The following is an 18,306-nucleotide window of genomic DNA, read 5'->3' as shown; positions in this document are numbered from 1 at the left end:
TTGAGCTGTTCTGTGAAGGGAGTAGCACACAGCGTTGTACGAGATCTTCAGTTTTTTGGAAATTTCTTGCATGGAATAGCCTTAATTTCTCAGAACAAGAATAGACTGACGACTTTCAGAAAAAAGTGCTTTGTTTCTGGCCATTTTGAGCCTGTAATCGAACCCACACATGCCGATGCAAGCATTTCGCTACACTCGCATTAATAATAATATAATATATGAATACATGGCATTGACATGCTGGAGGTTCATGTCAGGATGAGCTTGTAGGAAGGGTACCACATGAGGGAGGAAGATGTCTTCCCTGTAACACACAGCGTTCAGATTGCAGGCACCAAAATAAAAGTACTATCCAGTAAAACCCTTCTGTTTTCGTTGTGCTATGTTTTTTGGTTCGTTAACTTCACCATGTATTTTTCTAAGCTGTGCTCGCATTCTACACATGGTGCATTTCCTAATAATTTTTTGTATGAGGGGGTAGGCGCACTCGACATGGCCTTCCAGGATGCAATCAAAGGTACTAGATCTAAGTAAGAGGAGTCTTAGTCCTTACGCAATGCCAGTTTTTGCCAGAGACTGTTAAAGTTTTTGTCAATTATGTCCTCCATTTTTGTTTTTCCAATCTATAAAATGATGACGTACTTGGTTTTGGTGGCTTTTAGTCTTGCAGCATGCCTACTTTGCATTTGCCTGTTTTTTTTGTTGTGATATTGACAGCGTATTTTCCAGGATCTGTATTCTCTTATTAAAGTAACATCTGTATGAGATTAACTAACTCTGATTGTTATAGATTATAGTTTTGGAAACAGAAAACTGTATGGAGATCAAATGTTTAATTTATGAGAAAATTAGCAGAATTTGCAAAGCGCAAATTCCATTTAGCTCAATCTTCTCCCACTGCCGGCTATTGGGTTTCCTCTCACTACCAAATGTGGTAGTGAGAGGAAACGCCAACCGGATGTCTCACATTTATACATCCAGTGAAATATTTGTGTCATCTATCTGTGGATTTACCCTCAGCAGAACCATAACCAGCGAGCTAAAACCAACTGCTTCCGGGTTACCCGAATTTGCTTCCTCGCGCGGATCACCGTAGCTAGCCGGTTGTAAGGAAAGTAGCTAAATATACCCTTTTTAAAAAATCTATGTTTATTCATTATGTCTAAAAGACACCGTTTAGATTTAGGCGATGACTACTCAAATAAAAAGAGATCTGATGGGTAAGCTTCTCGTTTCATGCATTACTCTCTTTCGGGTAGCAAGTTGCTGCTAGCGAACGGCTAGCTTGTTTTGTTTAGCTAGCTATCAACCGGCTAATGTTTCTTCTTGCTAGTTATCATTTATTAGCTGGCTACTTTGTGGCGATGATGAACGATTAGCTACATATCCGCGAGCTTCCTATGTTAATCAGCTTGTGACGCTCGTGTAGTCATGTTGATAAGACACGTGTTGATGTTCTGCGGCCTAGCGCTGACGTTATACAGAGTAAACTGGCTAGCCAAGTAACGTTAACTCGATTCGACGATGTCTTTACATCAAGGAAGTTGAGTGGGCGGACTGGAGCTCCGACGTTATAAAATCGAGTTTTTATTTAAAAAACCAGGGCACCCCAAAAATAGCCCTTAATTGGGCTCCCAAGTGGCGCAGCGGTCTAAGGCAACCAATTTCAATGCTAGAGGCGCCACTACAGACGCTGGTTCTATTCCAGTCTGTATCACAACCGGCTGTGAATGGGAGTCCTATAGGGCTGCGCACAATTGTCCCAGCGTCGTCCGGTTAAGGGTTTGGCTTGAGTAGGTCGTCATTGTAAATAAGAATTTGTTCTTAACTGACTTGCCGAGTTAAATAGAAATATGCGACACATTGGAGCTCCAGTCAGCCCACGTCCCCGCTCAACTCCGTTTATTTACACGAGCTGGGTGGCAGGTAACCGAAAGTTTGCCAGTTTGAATCCCCGAACCGACAAGGTGAAAATCTGCCGTTCTGCCCTTGAGCAAGGCAATTAATCACCCACAACAACAGGTGCCCGATGTGGCAGCCCCCTGCACTTCTCTGATTCAGAGTTTCGGTTGAATCTTGTGGGCAACTTACAATAACGAATGTATTCCTTTAATCATAGAGTTTTATTTGCCAATTAATTGGCCAGCTTATTTCTCAAGTTCAGGAACTAGCCTCTCAGCTGCAATATAGCCAAATAACAAACACTTGTGTTTTCTAATATTGTATCAAACTTGCATTATCACTTAATTTACATACAATAGTATTTTGGTGACCAGGAGAAACACTTGCATATTTGGATTCCATTAAATGGTAATCTGTCAAATGTCCTGCTATAGAATGGTCAATGAATAATATAAATCCACTGATTCTTGAGTAAGAGTTCTTATAGACAAAACCTGAAATATGACTGAATTTGTTTTTGGCATTATGCACATTTTGTAAATGTCCCACTACATTAAAGTGTACTTTATTTCAAGTAATGTACAATCGTTGACTTATGTATATTCTTCCATTTTTATTTTTAGGAAAGACCGAGATCGCGACAGGGACCGCGACGAACGCTCTAAAGACAGGGACCGCGACAGAGATCGGGACCGGGACCGAGATAGGGATGTGAAGCCCTCTGTCCTGCCCCCCAACACCATGATGGCTGGGGGTGGCATGCTGCCTCTCAAGCAGACAGCCATGCAGCAGCAGATCAACCCGTTCACAAACCTGCCCCACACGCCGCGCTACTATGAGATCCTGAAGAAGAGGCTGCAACTGCCTGTGTGGGAGTACAAGGAGCGCTTCAACGACATCCTGGCACGCCACCAGAGCTTCGTGCTTGTTGGAGAGACGGGCTCCGGGAAAACCACACAGGTGCAGTTCTGTTTGAAGGTCCTTAAACAGGGATTGACATTAAGGGCTAAAAGGCTCTTGCCCATTGGGCAAGACAGGAGTATTTTTGGGGGGATGGCCGAGAAGATTACGATCACTTGCCCCTGAAAATATGAAGTTATTTTCACCTACACATGGAAGGAATCAGAAAGACTAAACTACTAGAATTCTTAGCATTTTGGTTATCGGTTAAAAAACTATCTTCTGCCCATTGGGGAAACTTGCGAGCCTTCTCAGGTCATCTGTCCTGGGAAATAGGGATACCCTTAATGTCAACCCCAGCCTTAAAATTTTCTGTGTTTGCATTTTTGCATTGGCAAATCTTCACGCTTGAAACTGAAAACGCAGTTTGGGTTGACTTTTAGTTTGATCTCCTGTTCCCTCTGTTTGTTTTCTGATGGAATCAGATAGGTGTACAGTAAGCAATAGCCCCACCCCTCCCTCCATATGCCATTGAAGGCCAAGTGATTACATCACTGTGTTTACACCTACTTTGTTCCCTCAGATCTGCAAACACAGAAGAGGTAGCGTATAGGGGCGATTTGTAATTTGGCATCCTAGTCAATTCTCCCCCTCCAAACCAATGCACCTTGGAATATGTTTGTTGTTTCAGCAGACAGAACCATCCATAACATGCCCTCCCTTTCCCCTCCTCAGATCCCCCAGTGGTGTGTGGACATGGTGAAGGGCTTGGGTGGCCCCAAGAAGGCAGTGGCCTGTACCCAGCCCAGGAGGGTGGCAGCCATGAGCGTGGCCCAGAGGGTGGCTGACGAGATGGACGTCATGCTGGGCCAAGAGGTGGGATACTCCATACGATTTGAGGACTGCAGCTCCGCCAAGACCATACTGAAGTAAGCAACTGCTTGTCTGGTTAGTAGAGGCTACATCAGGGTTATTCAATTCCAGGTCTAAACACTTCCAGTTTTCATTCTCGCCTACTACCAGAATCATCATTATTAGGGCACACCTGTAGCAAAGCGCTGCAATACGTTATTCAACACAATTAGAAAATGAGCATTTGTTATTGGAGAACTTCAGATGGTACCAATTGCCGTTTCACTCAGTTCAAGAGTTTTCTCCTGTTTTGTGCCTACTGGACACAACATAGGTAAAACAAAAACGCAGCATTTTGGCCCTTCAGAACTGTAATTGAATACCCCCACCAATACACGATCCAAGCATTTGGATTATAGCCAGTTAATTCAATTCAACACACGTGGCTTCAGTCAAATTTCTTTGGACATGCTTTAATAAGAATGAAGTTATTTTAGACTACTGAGGTCAAAGTATTTGGTATAGTGTTACACAGCTGCAGACTCAAAGGGAGCAAAGGTTGTTTGTTTATGTATTCATTTTGAGGAGGCGTAAGATCAATGAACACACATTTTGGAGTTCAAGCCATCACTAGGTCAGCATCTGCTATGTTTCAAACCATGTGTATCCTTTCCCCGTTTAAGGTATATGACAGACGGTATGTTGCTTCGGGAAGCCATGAATGACCCCCTGCTGGAGCGGTATGGCGTGATCATCCTGGATGAAGCCCACGAGAGAACTCTGGCCACAGACATCCTAATGGGAGTCTTGAAGGAGGTGGTCCGACAGAGGTCAGACCTCAAGGTACAGCCTCTGAGTCCGGGCGGGAGGGGGGTCTCAAGTCTTTCATCGATTCCTCATGTCCTTGATTTGAACCTTCTGTGTTTTGAGAAAGCAGTGGGGAATCAAGGAAAGACAAATGAGAAAGAGGGCATATACCAAGGTTGCTATCTTTATAATTTGCATTTAGTCAATTCTGGAGATTAATTTGATTCATTAGTTTAATTTAAATTAGCTTGTGCTTGGATGCAGTTAAAATGGTATTGACCATAACTGAATGAGTTACATGGAGCGAAAAATATCACATATGAATTGTAAATGTTGCTTTACAGCTAACTATTTCCAAGTCCCAAAATAACCCCTGTTGTAGCCCAGTCCCCATGAATGTACAAAAGGCCTTAAAGAGCCACTGAATATGAGGATTGGCACATGTGTTTTTCTGTTGCTCATTAGAAAAAAATGAGATTTCTGTCTTGGTGTGTTTCCTGACAGATTCTGCATTTGGTTAATGTTTGTCGCCCATGAGACACTGGAGATACTGAAGCCTATTTAATATCTGCAAAATCCCCAGAATGACTCTAAGATGCCGTAACTCAAGAAATCTGTTCATTAATTTAGTATTTTTTTGCAGAGGATCCTTCAGTTGCGCAATTTTACATCTAATTAAGGTGTTTGCTGTAATTGTCAATAAAAAAATGTACACCGTGTTTTATGTAAACCACATCAGAGCTGTTGGGTATGTCTGTCTCACTGTCTATACGATTGGATCGAGAGCAATCACCACAGCTATTCACCCCATGTTAGTGGGCAAATGGACATTGTCAAATCAAAACCCAACCTTCGTTTACCCATTGTGATGCACGGATTATCCAAACTGTTTTAGACAACACTAGAATAACTGTTTCTGACTCATATTGATGTCACAGGCTGTTTTCAAAGGGGTTTATTTGCTTTTTAAAGGCATTCGCTCTTTAGGGGTTATGTTTTTGGATTGCTTTTCACTTACCTTAGTTAGTCCCAATGTCATTTAGCCTAGTTATTTGCTCGTTCATCTTAGATCCCTATTCAAATGTAGATGTGTCCCTCTTTGGGTCCCATAGTCATGATTTCACTATTGTACACAGAGTGGCATTACAACAATTCGTAACCACTAAGCATTAACAGGAATATGTTTTTTGCCAGGTGATTGTGATGAGCGCTACGTTAGACGCCGGGAAGTTCCAAGTGTACTTTGACAGCTGTCCACTGCTGACTATTCCCGGACGCACACACCCCGTGGAGATCTTCTACACCCCTGAGCCGGAGCGGGACTACCTGGAAGCCGCCATCCGCACGGTCGTTCAGATCCACATGTGTGAGGAAGAGGAGGGGGACTGTCTGCTGTTCCTCACTGGACAAGAGGTATACTTCCACCCCTTCTCAAATGCAATCCAGATAGTTTGAGTTGGTTCACTGGACACTAGTCAAGGGCTATACCTCTACCCCTTCTCATATGCAGTCAAGACGGTTCAGTTCAGTGTTGAAGCGTGATGCTGACAACACCAAGGTTGTCACCTGAATATAAGTTGAATGGTTGGGGGAGGTTTAACTTTCAGGGTACCTGTCTGCTGCTCAACATGAATATTGTCTGACTCTGAACTATCAGGAAATTGACGAGGCCTGTAAACGGATCAAACGGGAGATCGACGACTTGGGACCTGAAGTCGGAGACATCAAAGTCATTCCACTATATTCCACACTGCCCCCCCAGCAGCAACAAAGAATCTTTGAGGCCGCACCCCCCAGGAAGCCCAGTGGTGCGATAGGAAGAAAGGTACTGACCAGCAGAACATGCCCGGGACTATAAAAACAGGGTTGTGTTCAGTAGGAAGAAAAAGTTTTGAAACTGAGTGAAATGGGAAGGTACTTCCTGAACTTGTACAATCAGAACACAGATTTTAGTTTTCCATTTCAAAATGTTTTGGTATGGGGTGCCCTACTGAATACAACCCAGATTTCATACATTGGTGCTCATTTATCACCAAAGATTTCCAATGGCTTATGATGTAAGTTTGTATAGAAAGTCTTTCAGTTGTCTGCTAGTGCTAACCCCAATGCATGTTCCCTAGGTTGTGGTTTCCACAAACATTGCTGAGACATCCCTTACCATTGACGGAGTGGTGTTCGTGATTGATCCCGGTTTTGCCAAGCAAAAGGTAGGCTGCTATTCCTCTCCCTGTATAATTGTTTTACCTTACCTCGTATTCCCTCAAACCCAGAGGGAATACCTGGCAACAGTACTAAAAACGTGTACTTTTTTCAATAAGTGACACTTGAACTTTCTGTAGTCCACAATCTAAGCACAATGCAGATAGACAAATGATAGTTGTAACCTGATTACAACAATTACCTGATGCTTTAAACGAATCAGTAAAGTTTCCCAATGTCAACAAAACAAACCTTTTTTTGACTGAAATAGAAGTCACAACAATTGCAGTGGAAATACTTATGTGCAAATATTGATTTAAAAACATGCTTTTGGCCATGAAGTGTATGTGGACACCCCATTCAGCCACACCCGTGTTTAAAATCGAGCACACAGCAATGCACTCTCCATAGACAAACATTGGCAGTAGAATGGCCCGTACTGAAGCGCTCACTGACTTTCAACGTGGCACCGTCATAGGATGCCACCTTTCCAACAACTCAGTTCGTAAAATTTCTGCCCTGCTAGAGCTGCCCTGGTCAACTGTAAGTGCTGTTATTATGAAGTGGAAAAGTCTAGGAACGACAACGGGACTGCCGAGTGCTAATAGCGTTTCAATCAGTGACGTCACTCGTTCCAACTGGCCTGTCAGCGTTTTCACGTGCGAAGTTGATGGCAGGTTGCTGGCAGGCAGGCAGTACAATGAACATAGATCAATCTCTTTTGCCAACAAAAACAACAGCTAAAGACCAGGCGAAACCATTTCCAAATGTTTTACATGGAAGTGGGGGGAAATTGTTTTGCACTCCATGCAACGTTGTTCTGGAACACGAGAAAGTCAAATCAAGTCACTTCAAATCAGCAAAGCATATGAGAACGTTAGAACAGTTCCCACAGCAGTGGCAGATCACCATGACTGAAGTGGTAGCAGGGAAGACTGGCAAACGCTGAATGAATCAAGTTGAGTGGCGTTTTCCTCAAACTTTTTCTCCGCTAACCTTTGCTTTAGAGAGTGGTCAGCACTCTGCTCTCCCCAGTCTGTCAATGGAGAGCGCTGCTCAAGGCGCTGAGTGCAATTTGAATTTAATACGGATCGCGAAAGCACAATCCTTTTATTTATTATTATTTTTAGAAATGGTAATACTGTTTTAAAAGTACATATCAACCACAATACTCTGTTTCTGTTTTCCGTTCTTTATCGCCCTTACGATCCTTTCAGAAAAAAATCGCACCTAAAAATGTTGAAGACAATTCATGCTAAAGAAATATCATTCCTCAAAATTTAAAGCAATTGATCAGTAAACGTTGTTAAACTGAAACCTTTTGAGTTAACATTGGTAGCAGAGGAGGGCTAATGACTAGCGTTCAAATGCGCCACCTTGCTTTGGCGAGAAGAGGTCATATTAAACTTGGGGAAATTAACTTGGAATCTGGACACGGGTTACTAATCTGGACGTGAAAAAGCAAGCACTTGCGGTTGTATGATCGTTTGAGCGAGAGACACTGCAATGGAAATATCCGTTGAGGATTTGAACAGGATGACTGTATGATAACTTTAATCAGAGCACTGGGTTCTGTGTTTCCTAAAGAAGAGAGAGACCGTGACAACGAGGCATACTCAAACTTTGACAGTTGTTACCAGAAACAAGGGGTACAATTAGGATGCGCAAGTAGGATATGGTTCTCCCAGTTAGCTTTCAAGTTTCTAAATACTGCCTGTATGGGCGGTAGGGAGAAACAGTTGGCTTTACTGCTCCTACAGTGCTTTTGCGTCAGTGAAGTCAGCACTAAAGTCTGTCGGGCCAATAACAGATGGAATGTAAGTGAGTGACGCGGCATTACGCGGAGCAGAGAAAAGGCGCCAACATGTCACGTTTTCAAGACGACCAGAAGAGGGCGCCATAGCCCGGCACAAATCCACACAAATATGGAAGGAGATCAAAATGTGCTATTTGTCAAAGCACTTACCATTGGATTAAAGACTGTCCTCCATAAGAATGAACAGGTTTAAACATAAGAGGAAAATGTAAACACAGAGATGGAGCAGTGTAACATTACACTGTTTTCAAACAAATCTGCTTCCGAGGTCTTTATAGGTTGAATCCTTATGATCTGCTGTGATTTGATACTGCATGTATACGCACCGTTTGTGGCGCAAAATGGCTTGAATCGCTATGTCAGTGGACTAAATATGAAATAAGTACAAAATATGATTGACACACCAAGCAACAGAGCTTTCAGATTTGGAGATGGGAAGAGTTGTCCATTCTACCAAGAGTCAAGATACCAGCAAAAATTGGTCAGACCCCAGTGTCACATTGAAACCGAGGTGATCTCTGCAGATAGCCCCTTATTATTAAGCAAAGCTTCCCTCAAGAAGGCAGGGGCTGTAGACATAAAAAATGACAAGGCAGTGATGTTTAAACAACCAGTGACCCTTGAACTTACTACCTCAGGCCACTATTGTGTAAACATTTTAGACAAAGACATCACACAGAGTCTATGTAAAAATGAGATTCTGAAGGACACAGAGAACATGACCACAGAGGAAAAACACAAAGTTTTGTTAAACCTTCACAAATAGTTTGCCTGTGCCATTAAACCCCTTCAACTCATCCAGAACGCCGCATCCCGTCTGGTGTTCAACCTTCCCAAGTTCTCTCACGTCACCCCGCTCCTCCGTTCTCTCCACTGGCTTCCAGTTGAAGCTCGCATCCGCTACAAGACCATGGTGCTTGCCTACGGCGCTGTGAGGGGAACGGCACCTCAGTACCTCCAGGCTCTGATCAGGCCCTACACCCAAACAAGGGCACTGCGTTCATCCACCTCTGGCCTGCTCGCCTCCCTACCACTGAGGAAGTACAGCTCCCGCTCAGCCCAGTCAAAACTGTTCGCTGCTCTGGCCCCCCAATGGTGGAACAAACTCCCTCTCGACGCCAGGACAGCGGAGCCAATCACCACCTTCCGGAGACACCTGAAACCCCACCTCTTTAAGGAATACCTAGGATAGGATAAGTAATCCCTCTCACCCCCCCCCCTTAAGATTTAGATGCACTATTGTAAAGTGACTGTTCCACTCGATGTCATAGGTGAATGCACCAATTTGTAAGTCGCTCTGGATAAGAGCGTCTGCTAAATGACTTAAATGTAAATGTAAATGGATATGCTACAGTTGACAGACTTAAGAAATGACTCGGCAGTTCTGGGAATAATGTTGATGAGAGTATTTCCATTCAATGGTAGATTGAATGGACCAGCTGTTGGTTTGCCACTGGCTTCCAAGTACAATGAAGCGGTGTCTGTAGATCTACTTGAGCTAGGACCAAGTGTGTGGTAACTTCACATAATTGACCACTTCACACGCGTCAGTGCTGGAAGCATTGTGAATACAAAGAAACCCAGTGAAATCGTCAAGCACTTCATTCATTCCTGGATAAGTGTGTATGTCCCGCCCCAGAATTGTACAGACAATGGAGGAGTATTCAATAATAATGACATGGCAGAGAAATTCAACGTGGAAGTAAAGACAACTGCTGCGTACAGTCCATGGAGAAATGGACTTCTGGAGAGACCTAATCAGACACTCTCAGAGATTATGCTGAAAGTGAAGCAAGACAATGGGTGTGACTGGAAAACAGCCCTAGATTGGGCTTTTGATGGCAAAAAACTCCATGCACAATATTAATGGCTACAGCCCCTGACAACTAGTGTCGGGGCAAAACCCTAATCTTCCCTCTGTACAGGTTGACAAGCCACCAGCACTAGAAGGGACCAGTTTGAGTGCATGGGTGGGACAGCACCACACGCAGCGAGAAAAGCATTCACAAAAGCAGAGTTCAGATAGAATCCGTAGGGCTCTGTGTAAACCGCTTCGACCCACAGATGAGAAATACGAGACTGGAAACAAAGTGTACCACAAACAAGTTGCCTGTCAAGAGTAGAAAGGACCGGGAGCAGTCATTGGCCAAGATGGTGTGGTGATATTTGTGAGGCACAATCGTCAGGGTGCGTCACTCAAGATTGCAGAATGTAAATGATCAACAAGCTTGAGGGGCTGTTGCTGAGAATCAGCCTCCTACTGAAAATGACAAAAAGGACACATTAACAGACCCAAACCTACCAGATGTCACACCCAATGATGTGAACACTGAAACTGACACAGGAAATGGAGCCGAGACCTTCAACCATCACACAGGCAATAATGTTGTGTTCAAATGAGGAAAACATTCAACAGCCACGTGTTAAGACAACATGGTAGTTCCAATCTTAAACTGGGGAAACTGTTAAATACATGGACAGAGAAAGTGGTATTCCACACACAGCAACAGTCATTAGACGAGCAGGGAAAGCCAACAGAAAACACCAGAACTGGTACAAATTGCAGTACTCTGAACCTGCTGCACTTTCTGGTACAACAGGGTCAGCTGACCTGGCACTTGAAGATAATCTCAGAATTGAACCAAAAAACAGAATGACTTTCAATTGTGATGTACTTGAAACAAAGGACGTTTCATTTGACAGCTAAACTAGATGAGCTCAGTAATTGGAGGTGTGTTTGAGGAAGTCAAAGACATTGGCCAAAAATATGTCAAGGTGGGTGTGTACCCTTAAAGAATCCTTAGATGGAATAGTGCCTAAAGTACGTCTAGTGGCTAGAGGTTTTGAGGAGCTGGCTGCTAAAGAATTCCCAAAAGCCTCACGACATGCGCCTCAGAGTCACTCAGATTGCTGCTGACAGTGATCTGCCAGAAAAAATGGAAACTTCATTCCATAGACATCAAATCTGCATTTTTGCAGGGAAACAGCTGTCAAGGGACATTCACATCTGACCTCCGCCTGAAGCTAAGAGCGAACTGTGATTCCACACCTCAAAGCTGTTTTCCCGGTCTGCCACAAAGGAACAGCTTGCTGACTGTCTAACTAAAAAGGGAGCATCCGTTCTTGTGCTCCCAAAGGCACTCAGTAATGGAAAGTGGCAGCTTGTATAATACAAATAAAAACTTTGTCAAACAATCCATTTGTAATGGGAAACTTAAATACTATTTATGACATTTTTTTTTTTTTTTATTTTTTTTAAAGAAAAGGTAGATTTAAAACATGAGCTTAACGGTGTCCCTATATTTCTGTTATTACGGTCCTATCACTGTTATTAGTACGCCTGTGCAGTAGTCTCACTGGAGATGGACCTGGCTTCAGTGTGATGGCGACTATGTACTGTGGTCATACGGTGAAGTAAACGTTAAACTGGAACCTAGTTGTCATTTTGAGTTAACATTAACCAACGTGGAAACCACATCCACCAATTTGAATAAAATAACACTTGAGTGAGAATGCTGTCTACTCTGTAACCCACAGGTGTACAACCCTCGTATCAGGGTGGAGTCTCTCCTGGTCACGGCCATCAGCAAAGCCTCGGCGCAGCAGAGGGCGGGCCGCGCTGGCAGGACACGGCCAGGGAAGACTTTCCGTCTATACACTGAGAAAGCCTACAAGACCGAGATGCAGGTGATCTGTCCTGAATTGTAGAAATGTTGGGGCAAAGTACATGGTGGGAATGGACTATTGAATAAATTGTTATCTTATGGGTAATGTTGAGGACAATGGATTTATTAAGGAAATGTTTATAGTCTAACGTAACGTATCTCGTGTGGTGCTGGGCATTTTACAGAAGCCTGTTTTGGCCAATACGCTCAGCTCTTGTTGAACACATGATTTGGCAGAATAAGCCGACCTTGTTACACAACGGGTGATATGATACCAGTAGAATGGCTTCATGTTCTACAGATCTGACTGTTTTCCATTCCACTACAGGACAACACGTATCCCGAGATTCTCCGGTCCAACTTGGGTTCTGTCGTGTTGCAGTTGAAGAAGCTGGGTATCGATGACCTGGTGCATTTTGACTTCATGGATCCACCAGGTGGGGAGCCAAGTGTTGGTTGGAATACCTGCCTGTTGGAAGTGCTACTTTAGTTTGAAACTGTTTCAATTGAAACTGACTGGCAGCCTTCTTTCTTGATTTACCTCTTGACCAACCAGGTTATCATAAAATATAATTTGTTGATTGATTGTTTAACAGCCAGAAAAGTAAAAGTGACATGCGGTACTGATCACTTGCTCCTCTTGCTTCCTCCCTTGTGCTCTCAAGCCCCGGAGACCCTGATGCGGGCGCTGGAGCTGCTCAACTACTTGGCGGCGCTCAACGACGACGGCGACCTGACAGAGCTGGGCTCCATGATGGCAGAGTTCCCGTTGGACCCCCAGCTGGCCAAGATGGTGATCGCCAGCTGCGAGTTCAACTGCTCCAACGAGATCCTCTCCATCACCGCCATGCTGTCAGGTAATGGCCCAGGCCCGGGATGGCTGGCATCCAAAGTCGCCTAGTGCCCTCCCTTGGCACCAGTTGACACCCTCTTAACACTGTGGGTTCCAATTTAATGCAAGATGGAGATCTCTAAGATTTATCGTCTCCTCAGTGCTTTGTTAATGATATTTGTTCATTCCTAATGGTAGACGAGTTAATTCTTCATTTTGAAAAGTAAAGATGTGGCCCCCAGTTAATGGGGCTTGTAGGTCTAGTTAGCAAAGATGCTAGAAAGTATTTGATTTATATTCAACCCAGGGACTGTGGTTGAAAATTAGCCGGCTGGCTAAAACCGGCACTTTTACTGAAACGTTGATTAATGTGCACTGTCCCTGTAAAAATAAACTAAATAAACTAAACTAATATGGAGGGATCAAACGAGTCACAATATTTGGTAAGTATTTCTCAAATAAAAGAATACACTTTTTTGGGGGTCTACACAAAGGATTTGGATGGCTTACTGGTTAGATCCTTGATTGATAATGACCATTAGCAATTTAATGGTTGATGGGAAAGTAAACTGAAAACCAATTGTATTCCGTATCAAATTGAAAAGTTGACCAGGTTTCTTCCAACTGCTTGAAATCTGGGAGTGTTTATCCTTAGTGCAATTGTGCAGGACAGGCACCTCAATGTTGTGTTCTCAGATGGGTCTAAAACATTGCCTCTTTGCATTTGTTTAGTGGTTTGTCTATGGCTGCTTTAATGGTGTCTCTGATGCATTATTGGCCCAATTGCGCCGGCAGTACATTATGCAATGTTATTTTTTATCGTCAAGATGTTGTCATGGTCTTACTCGTCAAAATCATTTTTCATCAAGGCCTGGTCCTTATTTTTGTTTTATGTGAGGTTTCACATTTTGCAGGATTATTTGTTATCTGCATGTGGGTGGTTGATTAGGCTATATTTAAGCTTTCTTGGCCAATTTTGGTTTTACTACTGGGGGGAAACTATTTGCGTTCAATATGACAAGATAGATTTCTGTTTTTATCATATAGAATGTTCAGTGTTTGGACATTTCACAGTATTTCAAATTGGCATTCCCCTCGTGCTTTACTCATACACATTTGTGATATGGTTGTGGTCAATTCAATATCAATTTAGGAGATTCATAGAAATCCCAGTTCAATACAAAGGCCATACATGTTTTGATTCTTGTAACGTTTCCTGAAATTCCCGTTGAATTTGGTCTGTGAATGTGAAATGACGACCTTGAATGTAAAATACACATTTTAAACATGTATGAGCAATGATCCGGTGGTGTTGCAAAAACTCCCAATTTGGGTGTATTGATGTTCCTCTTCCACACACATCTGTATGTCGGTAGTGACATCATATAAGGACATCTATTTCCCTTTTATAATGTCAAGGCAGTTTTATGTAGCCATTGACTTGAATGTGAAATGGACTTGGATTCTCTTGAATGTTATATATACTGTTCTCAAGTTTAACGCTCTGCAGGTGTGTGAAACCTCTTTTGTTTTGCAGATGTGGTTAGGTGTTGACCCCCTTGACAAGCTAGTAGCCAGTCATCATGCAGTCGGAAGAGCCCCCCCATTAACACACCACTTGGTCCTGCCCCCCCCATATGCTCTCTGTGAAGTTTTCTAGCTACAATAGGCCTTGTTCCTCTGTTCTGTGAATGCTTGACTTATCCCTATGGGCGTCTGTGTTGGGGCCCATACCAACCTTGTCTAGTCCCGCAGTGTTTCGTCCGCCCCACCGAGGCTAAGAAGGCGGCGGACGAGTCCAAGATGCGGTTCGCCCACATTGACGGAGACCACCTGACGCTCCTCAACGTCTACCACGCCTTCAAACAAAGTAAGCATGGGTGCCACGAACATTTTATTTTGATAGGGTAAAAAAATCATTTAAGGGGACAGATTAGACTCCAAAATCAAGGTTTGTCATGTGTTTCAGACCTCAAAAGTGAGTCCACATCCTACGCCATGGGTTGTGTGGACCAACCCTAATGAATAAAAGTCTAAAGATAAGCACCGCAAATCTGGAAATACCATGGTGCAAATATGGGTAATCGGATATGGCCATGGACTTCTCAACAGAAGGCTCACTTTTGTAGTCTGATTTTGAAGTGCAATGTCCCTTTAAGTCACTTTGTGAAACATGAGGCTTACTTGCCTTGCCGTTGCCTGTAACTTTGGTTGATCTGTGTTGTCGTTTCTCAGACCACGAGTCTACACAGTGGTGCTACGACAACTTTGTGAACTACCGTTCGCTGATGTCAGCCGACAACGTGCGCTCGCAGCTGTCCCGGATCATGGACCGCTTCAACCTGCCCCGGCGCAGCACCGAATTCACCAGCAGAGACTACTACATCAACATCCGCCGAGCGCTCGTCACAGGCTTTTTCATGCAGGTCAGTCTGTGCAGGGCAGGTTCCATTTCAATTAACTCTCTGAATTGAAATGGAATTGAGCCTAACCCTGATATTCATCGTTAAGTGAACAAATGCGATTTATCTCACATTGCATGCGTGTTTTCTGAAATGATATAATATTTTCTTGTTCGCTTAGGTGGCTCATTTGGAGCGCACGGGCCATTACCTCACAGTCAAGGACAACCAGGTGGTCCAGCTACACCCGTCTACCGTCCTGGACCACAAGCCAGAGTGGGTGCTCTACAATGAGTTTGTCCTCACCACCAAGAACTACATTCGCACCTGCTCGGATATCAAACCGGAATGGTACGTTTGTGGTCATGAAGTCTTAACTCAAATGTCCACACAAATAAAACGATTAGCGAATTAACGAGGATTTCTGATAAGCGTCAACGTTTCAATACTCATGTCTTATGACTTGCTCGTTAACACTTAAACATAGGCTTTTAATGAATGCTTTTATTGGATATTTTGATTGTATTATGCGACTTTGATTTAATTGATCTCGTCTCCCCAGGCTGGTGAAGGTTGCTCCTCAGTACTACGAAATGGGCAACTTCCCACAGTGTGAAGCCAAGAGGCAGTTGGAGCGAATCGTTGCCAAACTCCAGACAAAGGAGTATTCCCAGTACTGATTAACAGCGACTGGAGAGCGGAAGACATCCTTTGAAAGAGCTTGGCACAATTCATACTTTAAAGTTTGTATCCTATCTTCTATCTTAACGTTTCTCTCGATTCAAGATATGATTTTTATAACTTTTTGTTGTTTTTCTGTCCATTCAATAGCAATGTGTATAACTGTAAGCATTTATGAAATTGATATCAATGGTGAAATATTAGACTATTCTGATTAGAGATTTTCAAAAGGAATACAGTTAACATGTTAAGCATGAGCATTCATGTGGATCTTGTTGATGTTCCTCTAGGAAATTGTGAACCCTGAGAAAAAAAGTGTACTTGCCTAGGTTGTCCTTGTTTCTTCAATAAAGGAGCTTCGACTTGAATAAAATAATGAATAATAGCTCATGGTCGTTGATGATGTCTTTGATTGTGTAAAATATTTGTTTGTTAACTATAAACGAATAACCTGTAAATAACATACATTATGTATACCCAGGGGTGAAAGTGGATCACTTCAGAAGACTCCTGTTGGCTACCCCCGTGTACCTTTGTCCACTCACTAAATAATTCCAGCATCCAAACAGTGCACTGCGCACCCGCAATTTGATGAATGGAAATCGGCATCTGTTAGAAAAACAAAAAATGTGCAATGACATTCAGCGATTTGTCATTAGGCACACTACACTTACAGCGTGAATTGATGCGTCCGCTTCTCTGTCTGGGCCACGTCTCCATATCTCCGCCTTGGTAACACTTCAGTGTTCTCGTAGAACCACCATGCAATTGGGAGAGTTTATCGCACGTTTTGAAATAGATTTGCTCATTTTCATGCAGCTGACATGCGGTAATGTTAAATAATGGCGTAATTGACTATAGTTTTCTCAACATTTTGTTTTAATTGTTGTGATAGGCTTATATTTGACTAGTATGGTGTACCTCCATGATTTATTTCGCCGGGACACCGGACCATACCACCTAAATTTCACTCCTGAGTATACCTTACATTAGCATTGCTGAACATGACATTTTAATCCTAAACTTGTACATTGATGCTCCCTGTGTATAAAAAATGTCACCACAAGGTTCTAGCTTCGGTATGTTTACTTAGTTTAGTCTGCATGTTATAACTACTACATCTTCCTCCTTCCGATGAACAAGAAGTCAACATTCATAACATTGAAAAATAACTTAAATGCAATTTGAAAACAAGTGATTAACAATGCTACTTCATGTCCAGAAACTGTATGAAAGCATGAAATTACACTTTGAACTCTTGTATAGTCTTTCTTTTTGCTGTGTATAGGCCCCCCCCCAACAGTATTTTATTCATGTGGCTCTGAGCGTTCTCTCTCCTTCCCCCTCTGTGTTGGCTGAGCCTGGAAGGGCTCAGAGGTGTCTAGTTCCTCCTCTGAGCCTGTGTCGTGGTGCATCTGCTTTCTGCAGCACTGGTGCTCGTGTCTTTGAGGTTGTAATCCACACACGTTGACCTTCTCGCAGCCTGGTGTCTCCGATTTAAAGTCTACAGTTTGTGTTGGTTTCAGCTGTTTGACCCTCTTAGCGAAGGCCTTCCAGTTAGGCCATTAGGGTTTGAGCTGGCGAGACAGGCAATAGGGAGCTCTGCAGGCAACGTCCCATGATGCAGTGCTGTGACCCTGTAAGCTAACAGCCCTGTATGGATCCTTGTTCTTTTTCAACAGTCCCTTGACTTTTTTTCACAGCCCTCTTGGCCTCAATGATGCTTTGTGTGTGGTATTGTCTACTGATCATGTGTGAAGTCATTCTGCGGCAAATGGATCTTGCGGAGAACTGGGGAGTGTTATCTTTAACCAGGACCTCAACGCCCACTTGCAAAAATGTACTGTAATCCATTGATGTGGTTATGGGTGTCTTTGCTATTTCAATGTATCTTGAATAGTAACCTACAACTAGCGGAGAAGTCATTTTTTCCAATAAAACATATATGCCGCTACCTTTTTCCATGGCTATGTGTCCCTCATCTGCTCTCTGTCTAGCGTTTCCGGTTGATGAGTGTCTGGGCTTGCGAAACGTTGTACTGTCATGACATCACAGTGGACAACACTGTGATGAACCCAATAGGGCTTCAGCAGCTGATGATATAGTACTTTACATTTCCCCTCTGGGGGATTAATAATTGTACCAGCCAATACATACATTACCAGTAAATACACCATTAAAAACACAAGGACACACCAGACATTAAAAGTAGCACATCATCAATGGATATTTAAAAAAAACTAGGTGTTT

At 43.2% G+C, this 18,306-nt stretch overlaps 1 protein-coding gene across 1 annotated transcript; it reads left to right on the top strand.

Annotated features, from left to right (window-relative positions):
* Window positions 1–1,027: 1,027 nt before the first annotated feature.
* Window positions 1,028–18,015, top strand: LOC124001284 (pre-mRNA-splicing factor ATP-dependent RNA helicase DHX15-like). Its single transcript, XM_046307947.1, has 14 exons — window positions 1,028–1,220; window positions 2,526–2,862; window positions 3,538–3,731; window positions 4,338–4,497; window positions 5,656–5,874; window positions 6,119–6,286; window positions 6,582–6,668; window positions 12,014–12,163; window positions 12,470–12,578; window positions 12,807–12,998; window positions 14,721–14,843; window positions 15,209–15,399; window positions 15,557–15,726; window positions 15,938–18,015. The coding sequence occupies exons 1-14, from the start codon at window positions 1,159–1,161 to the stop codon at window positions 16,053–16,055; spliced, it is 2,280 nt and encodes a 759-aa protein (XP_046163903.1). The 5' UTR covers window positions 1,028–1,158; the 3' UTR covers window positions 16,056–18,015.
* The last annotated feature ends 291 nt before the right edge of the window (window positions 18,016–18,306 follow it).

This window comes from Oncorhynchus gorbuscha, linkage group LG17 (genome assembly GCF_021184085.1).
Source record: "Oncorhynchus gorbuscha isolate QuinsamMale2020 ecotype Even-year linkage group LG17, OgorEven_v1.0, whole genome shotgun sequence".
Classification (NCBI taxonomy): domain Eukaryota; kingdom Metazoa; phylum Chordata; class Actinopteri; order Salmoniformes; family Salmonidae; genus Oncorhynchus; species Oncorhynchus gorbuscha.
Note: the sequence above shows the minus strand (reverse complement) of the source record. Positions and strands in the feature narration are given on the sequence as shown.